Below are 14,465 nucleotides of genomic sequence, written 5' to 3' on the forward strand. Positions count from 1 at the left end.
TGTTATAACACATGGATACTCTACGATGTCATCTGTTATAACACATGGATACTCTACCATCTGTTATAACACATGGATATCATACAGTGTGATGTCATCTGTTATAACACATGGATACTCTACAGTGTGATGTCATCTGGATACTCTACGCAGTGTGATGTCATCTGTTATAACACATGGATACTCACAGTGTGATGTCATCTGTACTCTACGCAGTGATGTCATCTGTTATAACACATGGAGATCATACACAGTGTGATGTCATCTGTTATAACACATGGATACATGTCATCTGTTATGGATACTCTACTGTTATAACAGTGCAGTGATGTCATCAGTGTGATGTCATCTGTTATAACACATGGATACTCTACAGTGTGATGTCATCTGTTATAACACATGGATACCTCACATGGATACACGTGTGATGTCATCTGTTATAACACATGGATACTCTAGCATATAACACATGGACATCTGTTATAACACATGGAGTATGTCATCTGTTATAACACATGGATACTCTACACAGTGTGAACATGGATACTCTAATGTCATCTGTTATAACACATATACTCTACGTAGTGTGATAACAGTGTGATGTCATGTTATAACACATATACTCTACGCAGTGTGATGTCATCTGTTATAACAATGTCATCTGTTATAACACATGGATACTCATACTGTCATCTGTTATAACACATGGATACTCTACACAGTGTGATGTCATCTGTTATAACACATGGATATCTACGCAGTGTGATGTCATCTGTTATAACACATGGATACTCTACGCAGTGTGATGTCATCTGTTATAACACATGGATACTCTACACAGTGTGATGTCATCTGTTATAACACATGGAGATCATACACAGTGTGATGTCATCTGTTATAACACATGGATACTGTACACACAGTGTGATTCATCTGTTATAACACATGGATACTCTACGCAGTGTGATGTCATCTGTTATAACACATGGATACTCTCGGATATACTCTACCTGTGATGTCATCTGTTATAACACATGGAGATCATACACAGTGTGATGTCATCTGTTATAACACATGGACAGAGTGTGATGTCATCTGTTATAACACATGGATACTCTACGCATGTGATGTCATCTGTTATAACACATGGAGATCATACATGGAGATCATAACATGGATACTCTCTGTTATAACACATGCAGTGTGATGTCATCTGTTATAACACATGGATACTCTACGCAGTGTGATGTCATCTGTTATAACACATGGATACTCTACACAGTGTGATGTCATCTGTTATAACACATGGATACTCTACACAGTGTGATGTCATCTGTTATAACACATGGATACTCATCTGTTATAACACATGGATACTCTACACAGTGTGATGTCATCTGTTATAACACATGGCGATCATACACAGTGTGATGTCATCTGTTATAACACATGGATACTCTACGCAGTGTGATGTCATCTGTTATAACACATGGATACTCTACGCAGTGTGATGTCATCTGTTATAACACATGGATACTCTACGCAGTGTGATGTCATCTGTTATAACACATGTCATCTGTTATAGCATGGATACGCAGTGGATACTCTACGCAGTGTGATGTCATCTGTTATAACACATGGATACTCTACGCAGTGTGATGTCATCTGTTATAACACATGGAGATCATACATAGTGTGATGTCATCTGTTATAACACATGGATACTCTACGCAGTGTGATGTCATCTGTTATAACACATGGATACTCTACACAGTGTGATGTCATCTGTTATAACACATGGATACTCTACGCAGTGTGATGTCATCTGTTATAACACATGGATACTCTACGCAGTGTGATGTCATCTGTTATAACACATGGATACTCTACACAGTGTGATGTCATCTGTTATAACACATGGAGATCATACACAGTGTGATGTCATCTGTTATAACACATGGATACTGTACGCAGTGTGATGTCATCTGTTATAACACATGGATACTCTACACAGTGTGATGTCATCTGTTATAACACATGGAGATCATACACAGTGTGATGTCATCTGTTATAACACATGGATACTCTACGCAGTGTGATGTCATCTGTTATAACACATGGATACTCTACGCAGTGTGATGTCATCTGTTATAACACATGGATACTCTACGCAGTGTGATGTCATCTGTTATAACACATGGAGATGTGTGATGTCATCTGTTATAACACATGGATACTCTACGCAGTGTGATGTCATCTGTTATAACACATGGATACTCTACACAGTGTGATGTCATCTGTTATAACACATGGATACTCTACACAGTGTGATGTCATCTGTTATAACACATGGATACTCTACAGTGTGATGTCATCTGTTATAACACATGGATACTCTACGCAGTGTGATGTCATCTGTTATAACACATGGATACTCTACACAGTGTGATGTCATCTGTTATAACACATGGATACTCTACGCAGTGTGATGTCATCTGTTATAACACATGGAGATCATACACAGTGTGATGTCATCTGTTATAACACATGGATACTCTACGCAGTGTGATGTCATCTGTTATAACACATGGATGTGTGATGTCATCTGTTATAACACATGGATACTCTACGCAGTGTGATGTCATCTGTTATAACACATGGATACTCTATGCAGTGTGATGTCATCTGTTATAACACATGGATACTCTACACAGTGTGATGTCATATAAGGACACAGGAAATGGATCTCTAGAGTAAAACACACAGCCACTTGAAATGTTTACAAAGGCATACCTCTTGAATGGCTGTCATGACAACGTGTTGAACAGATTCCTCCAGCATCATTATGGTCTGGATGTATTCTACAGGGGCAGAGGAAGACAGCAGGAATGAAGACAGCAGTTCAGTCTAAGAAGCACCCGCAGTGTCACAATGACAAGAACTGAATGTGATGAAGCCGTGAGATAAGCTGGAAGCTGGACACACTTCCTCAACTGAACTCTGTCTCTAGGACACTGTGTACTTCCTCAGGGCTGAACTCTGGGACAGGGCTGTGTACTGTCTCTAGGACAGGGCTGTGTACTGTCTCTGGGACAGGGCTGTGTACTGTCTCTGGGACAGGGCTGTGTACTGTCTCTGGGACAGGGCTGTGTACTGTCTCTGGGACAGGGCTGTGTACTGTCTCTGGGACAGGGCTGTGTACTGTCTCTAGGACAGGGCTCTGTCTCTAGGACAGGGCTGTGTACTGTCTCTGGGACAGGGCTGTGTACTGTCTCTGGGACAGGGCTGTGTACTGTCTCTGGGACAGGGCTGTGTCTCTGGGACAGGGCTGTGTACTGTCTCTGGGACAGGGCTGTGTACTGTCTCTGGGACAGGGCTGTGTACTGTCTCTGGGACAGGGCTGTGTACTGTCTCTGGGACAGGGCTGTGTACTGTCTCTGGGACAGGGCTGTGTACTGTCTCTGGGACAGGGCTGTGTACTGTCTCTGGGACAGGGCTGTGTACTGTCTCTGGGACAGGGCTGTGTACTGTCTCTGGGACAGGGCTGTGTACTGTCTCTGGGACAGGGCTGTCTGTCTCTGGGACAGGGCTGTGTACTGGGACAGGGCTGTGTACTGTCTCTGGGACAGGGCTGTGTACTGTCTCTGGGACAGGGCTGTGTACTGTCTCTGGGACAGGGCTGTGTACTGTCTCTGGGACTGGGACACAGGGCTGTGTACTGTCTCTGGGACAGGACACTGTCTCTAGGGGCTGTGTACTGTCTCTGGGACAAGGCTGTGTACTGTCTCTGGGACAGGGCTGTGTACAGTCTCTGGGACTGGGACAAGGCTGTGTACTGTCTCTGGGACAAGGCTGTGTACTGTCTCTGGGACAAGGCTGTGTACTGTCTCTGGGACAAGGCTGTGTACTGTCTCTGGGACAAGGCTGTGTACTGTCTCTGGGACAAGGCTGTGTACTGTCTCTGGGACAAGGCTGTGTACTGTCTCTGGGACAAGGCTGTGTACTGTCTCTGGGACAAGGCTGTGTACTGTCTCTGGGACAAGGCTGTGTACTGTCTCTGGGACAAGGCTGTGTACTGTCTCTGGGACAAGGCTGTGTACTGTCTCTGGGACAAGGCTGTGTACTGTCTCTGGGACAAGGCTGTGTACTGTCTCTGGGACAAGGCTGTGTACTGTCTCTGGGACAAGGCTGTGTACTGTCTCTGGGACAAGGCTGTGTACTGTCTCTGGGACAAGGCTGTGTACTGTCTCTGGGACAAGGCTGTGTACTGTCTCTGGGACAAGGCTGTGTACTGTCTCTGGGACAAGGCTGTGTACTGTGTACTGTCTCTGGGACAAGGCTGTGTACTGTCTCTGGGACAAGGCTGTGTACTGTCTCTGGGAAAAGGCTGTGTACTGTCTCTAGGACAAGGCTGTGTACTGTCTGGACAAGGCTGTGTACTGTCTCTAGGACAAGGCTGTGTACTGTCTCTAGGACAAGGCTGTGTACTGTCTCTAGGACAAGGCTGTGTACTGTCTCTAGGACAAGGCTGTGTACTGTCTCTAGGACAAGGCTGTGTACTGTCTCTAGGACAAGGCTGTGTACTGTCTCTAGGACAAGGCTGTGTACTGTCTCTAGGACAAGGCTGTGTACTGTCTCTAGGACAAGGCTGTGTACTGTCTCTAGGACAGGGCTGTGTACTGTCTCTAGGACTGTGTACTGTCTCTAGGACAGGGCTGTGTACTGTCTCTAGGACAAGGCTGTGTACTGTCTCTAGGACAAGGCTGTGTACTGTCTCTAGGACAAGGCTGTGTACTGTCTCTAGGACAAGGCTGTGTACTGTCTCTAGGACAAGGCTGTGTACTGTCTCTAGGACAAGGCTGTGTACTGTCTCTAGGACAAGGCTGTGTACTGTCTCTAGGACAAGGCTGTGTACTGTCTCTAGGACAAGGCTGTGTACTGTCTCTAGGACAGGAGGCTGTGTACTGTCTCTAGGACAAGGCTGTGTACTGTCTCTAGGGACAAGGCTGTGTACTGTCTCTAGGACAAGGCTGTGTACTGTCTCTAGGACAAGGCTGTGTACTGTCTCTGGGACAGGGCTGTGTACTGTCTCTGGGACAGGGACTGTGTACTGTCTCTGGGACAGGGCTGTGTACTGTCTCTGGGACAAGGCTGTGTACTGTCTCTGGGACAAGGCTGTGTACTGTCTCTGGGACAAGGCTGTGTACTGTCTCTGGGACAGGGCTGTGTACTGTCTCTGGGACAGGGCTGTGTACTGTCTCTGGGACAGGGCTGTGTACTGTCTCTGGGACAGGGCTGTGTACTGTCTCTGGGACAGGGCTGTGTACTGTCTCTGGGACAGGGCTGTGTACTGTCTCTGGGACAGGGCTGTGTACTGTCTCTGGGACAGGGCTGTGTACTGTCTCTGGGACAGGGCTGTGTACTGTCTCTAGGACAAGGCTGTGTACTGTCTCTGGGACAGGGCTGTGTACTGTCTCTGGGACAGGGCTGTGTACTGTCTCTGGGACAGGGCTGTGTACTGTCTCTGGGACAGGGCTGTGTACTGTCTCTAGGACTGTCTCTGGGACAGGGCTGTGTACTGTCTCTGGGACAGGGCTGTGTACTGTCTCTGGGACAGGGCTGTGTACTGTCTCTGGGACAGGGCTGTGTACTGTCTCTGGGACAGGGCTGTGTACTGTCTCTGGGACAGGGCTGTGTACTGTCTCTGGGACAGGGCTGTGTACTGTCTCTGGGACAAGGCTGTGTACTGTCTCTGGGACAGGGCTGTGTACTGTCTCTGGGACAAGGCTGTGTACTGTCTCTGGGACAAGGCTGTGTACTGTCTCTGGGACAAGGCTGTGTACTGTCTCTGGGACAAGGCTGTGTACTGTCTCTGGGACAAGGCTGTGTACTGTCTCTGGGACAAGGCTGTGTACTGTCTCTGGGACAAGGCTGTGTACTGTCTCTGGGACAAGGCTGTGTACTGTCTCTGGGACAAGGCTGTGTACTGTCTCTGGGACAAGGCTGTGTACTGTCTCTAGGACTGTCTGTCTCTAGGACAAGGCTGTGTACTGTCTCTAGGACAAGGCTGTGTACTGTCTCTAGGACAAGGCTGTGTACTGTCTCTAGACTCTAGGACAAGGCTGTGTACTGTCTCTAGGACAAGGCTGTGTACTGTCTCTAGGACAAGGCTGTGTACTGTCTCTAGACTCTAGGACAAGGCTGTGTACTGTCTCTAGGACAAGGCTGTGTACTGTCTCTAGGACAAGGCTGTGTACTGTCTCTAGGACAAGGCTGTGTACTGTCTCTAGGACAAGGCTGTGTACTGTCTCTAGGACAAGGCTGTGTACTGTCTCTAGGACAAGGCTGTGTACTGTCTCTAGGACAAGGCTGTGTACTGTCTCTAGGACAAGGCTGTGTACTGTCTCTAGGACAAGGCTGTGTACTGTCTCTAGGACAAGGCTGTGTACTGTCTCTAGGACAAGGCTGTGTACTGTCTCTAGGACAAGGCTGTGTACTGTCTCTAGGACAAGGCTGTGTACTGTCTCTAACAAGGCTGTGTACTGTCTCTAGGACAAGGCTGTGTACTGTCTCTAGGACAAGGCTGTGTACTGTCTCTAGGACAAGGCTGTGTACTGTCTCTAGGACAAGGCTGTGTACTGTCTCTAGGACAAGGCTGTGTACTGTCTCTAGGACAAGGCTGTGTACTGTCTCTAGGACAAGGCTGTGTACTGTCTCTAGGACAAGGCTGTGTACTGTCTCTAGGACAAGGCTGTGTACTGTCTCTAGACAAGGCTGTGTACTGTCTCTAGGACAAGGCTGTGTACTGTCTCTAGGACAAGGCTGTGTACTGTCTCTAGGACAAGGCTGTGTACTGTCTCTAGGACAAGGCTGTGTACTGTCTCTAGGACAAGGCTGTGTACTGTCTCTAGGACAAGGCTGTGTACTGTCTCTAGGACAAGGCTGTGTACTGTCTCTAGGACAAGGCTGTGTACTGTCTCTAGGACAAGGCTGTGTACTGTCTCTAGGACAAGGCTGTGTACTGTCTCTAGGACAAGGCTGTGTACTGTCTCTAGGACAAGGCTGTGTACTGTCTCTAGGACAAGGCTGTGTACTGTCTCTAGGACAAGGCTGTGTACTGTCTCTAGACTCTAGGACAAGGCTGTGTACTGTCTCTAGACTCTAGGACAAGGCTGTGTACTGTCTCTAGACTCTAGGACAAGGCTGTGTACTGTCTCTAGACTCCAGGACAAGGCTGTGTACTGTCTCTAGACTCCAGGACAAGGCTGTGTACTGTCTCTAGACTCCAGGACAAGGCTGTGTACTGTCTCTAGGACAGGGCTGTGTACTGTCTCTAGGACAAGGCTGTGTGTAATTGCTTCCCTATTAAGCTAGAGCTATGAAGAAAGAAAACCTGGAGTTTTGGTGCAGGTACAGAAAACCAGCGCACAAATAAAATGGCGATATTCTCAAAGAAAGAAAGAAAGACAGACAGACACAGACATGGATAAGAACACGACAGACAGACAGACAGACAGACAGACCTTGTTTCTGCTCACAGTTGACAGCACAGCCTAGTATGAGTTGCAGCATCCTGCCCAGCTCTGCAGCGTCTGAGTGTTCTCCTATCAGGTTGATGTCTGGCAGGGTGAAGTCATTGATCTGCTGTTGAAGGACCTCTTGGTTGTAGTCCAGTATACCTTTCAACACCTTCTTTAGATTACTGATCTGAAAAGGACGAGGGAAGAGGTGACATTGGGACTGTGGCACTGACAAGGGCTTTAGAGCAGATGGCACCAACACAAAAAAAGACAATGTATTAAAACGACCATCATCATCATACCTTTAGCCGCCAGTTATCTCCCACCTCGGGCTTGATCCTACCGATCCAGTTGTCAGTGAAATACACAATGTCTCTGGAGAAGAGAAAGGTAAGTGGTCACATATGGGAGAAAGAAAGTGAAGAGAGAAGACACAACTCCCAGACGCAACACCTAGCCACAACACCTAGCCACAACCCTGAGCCACAACCCTAGCCACAACACCTGCCAGCACCTAGCCACAACACCTAGCCACAACACCTAGCCACAACACCTAGCCACAACACCCACTAAAAGGTTGGTTTGATGGTTAAACAAAATATAACCACTGCCACTCACATTTTCTGTAGGGCCTGGGCCATGACGATCCCACTTGTGAGATCGTCCACCGTCCTGCATGGTGCCTCCAATCCAAACGTCTGGATCTAGATAAAAAAGAAAAACACAACCATTTCCTGCTATGAGATATTACAGAGATACCCACCGAACCTTACATGCATCATTACTTGACCCCTGGACATCTCCCCTCTTCACAAAGTCTCAAAACATGGCCACTGTACATTCCCAACTTCTTTTTGGGAAACATGGAGCGGAGCTCTACAGCGATTAGGTTGAGCCTACTCGGTATTCTACTTGTCGGTTTTTGGGACTTTGCAGGAAATTAGTAAAAGACAGAGCACTTTTGGGATCTCTCTCTCTCTCTCTCTCTCTCTCTCTCTCTCTCTCTCTCTCTAGCAGTGTTGTCACTCTAAATGAACAGACTGAACTCAGCAGAGGAGAGGTACAAGACATGGATGGTGCCATGGTCAACGCCATAATCACAGTAACACATAAAGACAGACTCCTCTCCGTCCTGAACTGAATGTTTCTACACGAGGAGGTTATTTCCTACAGGACTGACCTCCAGGAGACCCTTTTGGGACCGAGACCATTGACCAGCCCAAGAATTACATGTACTTCTGTTCAGTTGACTGTTTTTGAGATGATCTATATAAACTACATATATTATTATTTCTACCTAGTAAAAGTGTAGGTTAGCCTTTGAGGCTAATATTTAATGTTATAGGCTATGTTTAGGCTGTTTTACATTCAAATACCAAGCGTATATCACTGCATCCTGCTGTACAGGCACACTAAGGTTAAGAGCTATAAATAGTCTACAGACTTAACTCACCACCAAGGATGAGTGGTGACCTACAGCTGAACCCTGATCTGAGTAGAGGTCTATAGCTGAACCCTGATCTGAGTAGAGGTCTATAGCTGAACCCTCAGATCTATAGCTGAACCCTGATCTGAGTAGAGGTCTATAGCTGAACCCTGATCTGAGTAGAGGTCTATAGCTGAACCCTGATCTGAGTAGAGGTCTATAGCTGAACCCTGATCTGAGTAGAGGTCTATAGCTGAACCCTGATCTGAGTAGAGGTCTATAGCTGAACCCTGATCAGAGTAGAGGTCTATAGCTGAACCCTGATCAGAGTAGAGGTCTATAGCTGCAACCCTGATCTGAGTAGAGGTCTATAGCTGCAACCCTGATCTGAGTAGAGGTCTATAGCTGAACCCTGATCAGAGTAGAGGTCTATAGCTGAACCCTGATCTGAGTAGAGGTCTATAGCTGAACCCTGATCAGAGTAGAGGTCTATAGCTGAACCCTGATCTGAGTAGAGGTCTATAGCTGAACCCTGATCAGAGTAGAGGTCTATAGCTGAACCCTGATCTGAGTAGAGGTCTATAGCTGAACCCTGATCTGAGTAGAGGTCTATAGCTGAACCCTGATCAGAGTAGAGGTCTATAGCTGAACCCTGATCAGAGTAGAGGTCTATAGCTGAACCCTGATCAGAGTAGAGGTCTATAGCTGAACCCTGATCAGAGTAGAGGTCTATAGCTGAACCCTGATCAGAGTAGAGGTCTATAGCTGAACCCTGATCAGAGTAGAGGTCTATAGCTGAACCCTGATCAGAGTAGAGGTCTATAGCTGAACCCTGATCAGAGTAGAGGTCTATAGCTGAACCCTGATCAGAGTAGAGGTCTATAGCTGAACCCTGATCAGAGTAGAGGTCTATAGCTGAACCCTGATCAGAGTAGAGGTCTATAGCTGAACCCTGATCAGAGTGTCACTGCAGGCTGGTGCTCACATAAATATTGGTTGTTTATATTTGAGAAGAAAATACCTGCAGACATTTAGACAAATTCTCTACTTTCTGCATCCTTCTCTGGTCGTTTTCATGTCCCAGAGCACAGGTTGTCATTTTACCACTACCTTCTCTGGTCGTTTTCATGTCCCAGAGCACGGGTTGTCATTTTACCACTACCTTCTCTAGTCGTTTTCATGTCCCAGAGCACGGGTTGTCATTTTTACCACTACCTTCCTTTGACAATTAGACAGTTTTCTTTTCAGTCAGCAGCCCTTTTCATAGTTTCCCACAAATGAAAGCAATCAAGATGACTTGTCATCAACTAAGGTTGCATTAAACTGCAGTTACAACAGTCATTGAAAAAGACAGGAAAGATACAGTAAACAGATCTGAAAAGATAATCGACTACCGTGAGAACATCTCTTACATTTCATGGGTGTACTGAGATGATGTGCTTCTGATCGACTCTTGACATCTTTACATTTCATGGGTGTACTGTGCAGATGATGTGCTTCTGAGAGAAGATAACATCTCTTACATTTCATGGGTGTACTGTGCAGATGATGTGCTTCTGAGAGAAGATGAGAACATCTCTTACATTTCATGGGTGTACTGTGCAGATGATGTGCTTCTGAGAGATGTGTTAAGGCTAATCCTGATCTGTCAGATGTGACAATCGTCAGGGCCATTAGCTAGGCTGTGCACACACACACACACACACACACACACACACACACACACACACACACACACACACACACACACACACACACACACACACACACACACACACACACACACACACACACACACACACACACACACACACACACACACACACACACACACACACACACACACCTCTCTGTACTGCTACTTATGAAAAATGGCTTTGCGTGAGGAGGGAGAACAATTAACTGAAATGTCAAACTCAAACTGCCACTTTCAAACCTTCCACAGCTACTGAATGAAATTCTGGCGACTTTGGCAAATAAATATGACTGAACTAAACCAGCTTATGAACCGTACTAGTGTTATGTGATAAAGAAGATAATTTGCTTGCTTATGTTTTTGGTGGTCAGTGATTAGTTTAATAATATTGTGTATTTGAATACATAACGGTCTCTGTGGAGTAGCATAGAGGCGATGAGTGACCGCCAGCTGGCCTGGCTAGAAGACCCGTCAGTCACAGTTGATGTTGACAAAGCTGCTGTTGGGTTTTTAAATGTAGCCCTCACATGCTAGTTAGGAAACCCTACCCTGCCCGTGACTCTGTGTACTAACAGAGGCAAAGGTTGCGCCTGGAACGCTGGTCAGCAGAGCAGGATCCTCACCGCCGCCTCATAAACAATGTCCACTCCGAGAAACATGAACTGGTACGAGGTCCATCGACCTTCTTATGAACTAAAGCCAACTCCAACGGATCAAATCCTAATTCATCTTCTAATCTTTAAAAATAAAATAAACATGTTTGTGATGGAAATACCCACCGAAGCCCCTGGGGACTCAAGGAGACTATTTTTACCACCTGTTTGTGATGGAAATAGACACGGGGTGGTTTTTCATTACCGTCAAAAACAATTTATTTCAAGTTTAAAAAAATAATAAAATACATTGGAATATTTGTAGCTACTTTTCAGTCAACGTGTGCAATACTTTTAGGAGATAAAGCAGATTGCATTCTTAATATCACCTGTCACGTTAAGCTTACAGGTAAGATCCCAGTCAGCGGCGTTTGTTTACAAGCTCACAACCAGAGAAAACCGGAGCCTTGTGAGTCACTCACTGTTGTGCAGCACGGACCAATGAATCTCGTTACAGTATGGAATTCACAACTCAATGTTGGCCAGCTAGATATCTCATAACTATTAAGTTAACTGTCTAAAATGTGCTAAATGCTGCATTTGGTTTGCTCATTTTGTAGCTCGTTATCTAGCTAGCTAAGTGGTTAGTTATCTAGCTAGCTAGCTAAGTGGTTAGTTATCTAGCTAGCTAAATGGTTAGTTATCTAGCTAGCTAAATGGTTAGCGTCTCTTGGTAACAGCAGAGAATGCCCTCCTGGATCACAACACGTTTTCGACCCCCCGAGAGTTTACAGTTGTCTAGAAAGCACCACCAGCTGCCTAGAAAGCACCACCAGTTGCCTAGAAAGCACCACCAGCTGCCTAGAAAGCACCACCAGCTGCCTAGAAAGCACCACCAGCTGCCTAGAAAGCACCACCAGCTGCCTAGAAAGCACCACCAGCTGCCTAGAAAGCACCACCAGCTGCCTAGAAAGCACCACCAGCTGTCTAGAAAGCACCACCAGCTGCCTAGAAAGCACCACCAGCTGCCTAGAAAGCACCACCAGCTGCTCTAGAAAGCACCACCAGCTGTCTAGAAAGCACCACCAGCCCCAATACGGCGCACTTCAAATTCAAATACTTCTGCCTTCATGAACCATCGATCATCCTTGCAGTGGCAGACCACCTGTAACAACACCTGCACAGGATCGGTACATCTGAACATCACACCTGCAGCACAGGTACAGGATGTCAACAACAACTGCCTGAGTTACACCAGGAACACACAACCCCTCTATCAGTGCTCAGACTGCCCGCAATAGGCTGAGAGGGGGATTGTAAGGCAGATCCTCACCAGACATCACCGGCAACAACGTCGCCTATGGCCATAAACCCACCATAGCTGGACCAGACAGGACTGGCAAAAAGTGCTCTTCACTGACGAGTCACGGTTTTGTCTCACCAGGGGTGATGGTTGGATTCGCGTTTATCTGTCGAAGGAATGAGCGTTACACAGAGGCCTGTACTCTGGAGCGGGATCGATTTGGATGTGGAGGGTCCGTCATGGTCAGGGTCGGTGTGTCACAGCATCATCGGACTGAGCTTGTTGTCATTGCAGGCATTCTCAATGCTGTGCGTTACAGGAAGACATCCTCCTCCCTCATTCTGCCATGGCCAACAAAGAGCCCGGATCTAAATCCCATTGAGCATGTCTAGGACCTGTTGGATCGGAGGGTGAGGGCTACGGCCATTCCCCCCAGAAATGTCCGGGAACTTGCAGGTGCCTTGGTGGAAGAGCGAGGTAACAACATCTCACAGCAAGAACTGGCAAATCTGGTGCAATCCATGAGGAGGAGATGCACTGCAGTACTTAATGCAGCTGGTGGCCACACCAGATACTGACTGTTACTTTTGATTTTCACCCCCCGCCCCAAACTAGTGTCATTTAAAGTGCTAGTGGATTTATATTCAGAAGCAAAGTAAAAACAGCACCGTTGACATCAACATAGTACACATAAGAGCATGTGCTGCCTTGAACAGGCAGACTGAACACTAGAGACTCCTGGTCAAGGAACAACAAACACCTTGTGAGTGACTCAAGAGAGATGAGATGACTTAAGTAGCGTAGTAAACGATAACTATTGGACGTTACACAAGGCGAATCACCTTTAACAAAGCAAATACCATTATATTAGGTCAATTAAAAACCCAAACCGGTCCGTGCATCAATACTGGTATATCATAAAATATGGTATACGACCCAGCCCTAAACGCTATCACTATGTACTGGTATTAATATCGATGGTTAAATTAGGTGAAAAGGAGACTGGAGTGCCACTAAGGTAAGAGTTAGGGTTATGGTTAAGGTAAGAGTTAGGGTTATGGTTAAGATTATGGTTATGGTTAAGGTAAGGATTATGGTTATGGTTAAGGTAAGGATTATGGTTATGGTTAAGGTAAGGATTATGGTTAAGGTTATGGTTAAGGTAAGGATTATGGTTATGGTTAAGGTAAGGATTATGGTTAAGATTATGGTTAAGGTAAGGATTATGGTTAAGATTATGGTTAAGGTAAGGATTATGGTTATGTTTAAGGTAAGGATTATGGTTAAGGTTATGGTTAAGGTAAGGATTATGGTTATGGTTAAGGTAAGGATTATGGTTAAGGTTATGGTTAAGGTAAGGATTATGGTTATGGTTAAGGTTTATGGTTAAGGTTATGGTTAAGGTAAGGATTATGGTTATGGTTAAGGTAAGGATTATGGTTAAGGTTATGGTTAAGGTAAAGATTATGGTTAAGGTAAGGATTATGGTTATGGTTAAGGTATTATGGTTAAGGTAAAGATTATGGTTATGGTTAAGGTAAGGATTATGGTTATGGTTAAGGTAAGGATTATGGTTATGGTTAAGGTAAGGATTATGGTTATGGTTTGAGTTTAGGTAAGGATTATGGTTATGGTTTGAGTTTAGGTAAGGATTATGGTTATGGTTTGAGTTTAGGTAAGGATTGTGGTTATGGTTTGGGTAAAGAATATGGTTAGGGTTATGGTTAAGGTAAGGATTATGGTTAAGGTTAGGGACGTCCCAAGGATCCCTGATAGCATCACCAACCACAACGCTTGTTTACGGAAGACAGAGGTGAATACTGTGCTAATTATGTTTCGGAGTCTCTGAACACCTGTGTTTGTAACCGAAGGAAATTACACCAGAAAAGTGCTTTAATTGAAGAATACTTTCGGCTGCAACTGTGTT

The 14,465-nt window shown here is 45.7% G+C and overlaps 1 protein-coding gene across 5 annotated transcripts in view; it reads right to left on the reverse strand.

The window, feature by feature from the left end:
- LOC123989564 (protein Hook homolog 3-like) overlaps window positions 1-14,465 on the reverse strand; it is a 73,941-nt gene that overhangs the window by 58,719 nt on the left and 757 nt on the right. For all 5 annotated transcript variants that reach the window (XR_006830569.1, XR_006830570.1, XR_006830568.1 and 2 more), the window contains exons 2-5: window positions 8,139-8,224; window positions 7,823-7,895; window positions 7,524-7,707; window positions 2,794-2,861 (exon numbers count right to left, since the gene is read on the reverse strand). Coding sequence is in view for 2 of the 5 variants with exons in the window: in XM_046290678.1 (XP_046146634.1) it covers window positions 2,794-2,861; window positions 7,524-7,707; window positions 7,823-7,895; window positions 8,139-8,224 (411 nt within the window). In the remaining 3 variants the exon portion in view is untranslated. The remainder of the gene's footprint in view (window positions 1-2,793; window positions 2,862-7,523; window positions 7,708-7,822; window positions 7,896-8,138; window positions 8,225-14,465) is intronic.

Source organism: Oncorhynchus gorbuscha, linkage group LG11 (assembly GCF_021184085.1).
Source record: "Oncorhynchus gorbuscha isolate QuinsamMale2020 ecotype Even-year linkage group LG11, OgorEven_v1.0, whole genome shotgun sequence".
NCBI classification, from domain to species: domain Eukaryota; kingdom Metazoa; phylum Chordata; class Actinopteri; order Salmoniformes; family Salmonidae; genus Oncorhynchus; species Oncorhynchus gorbuscha.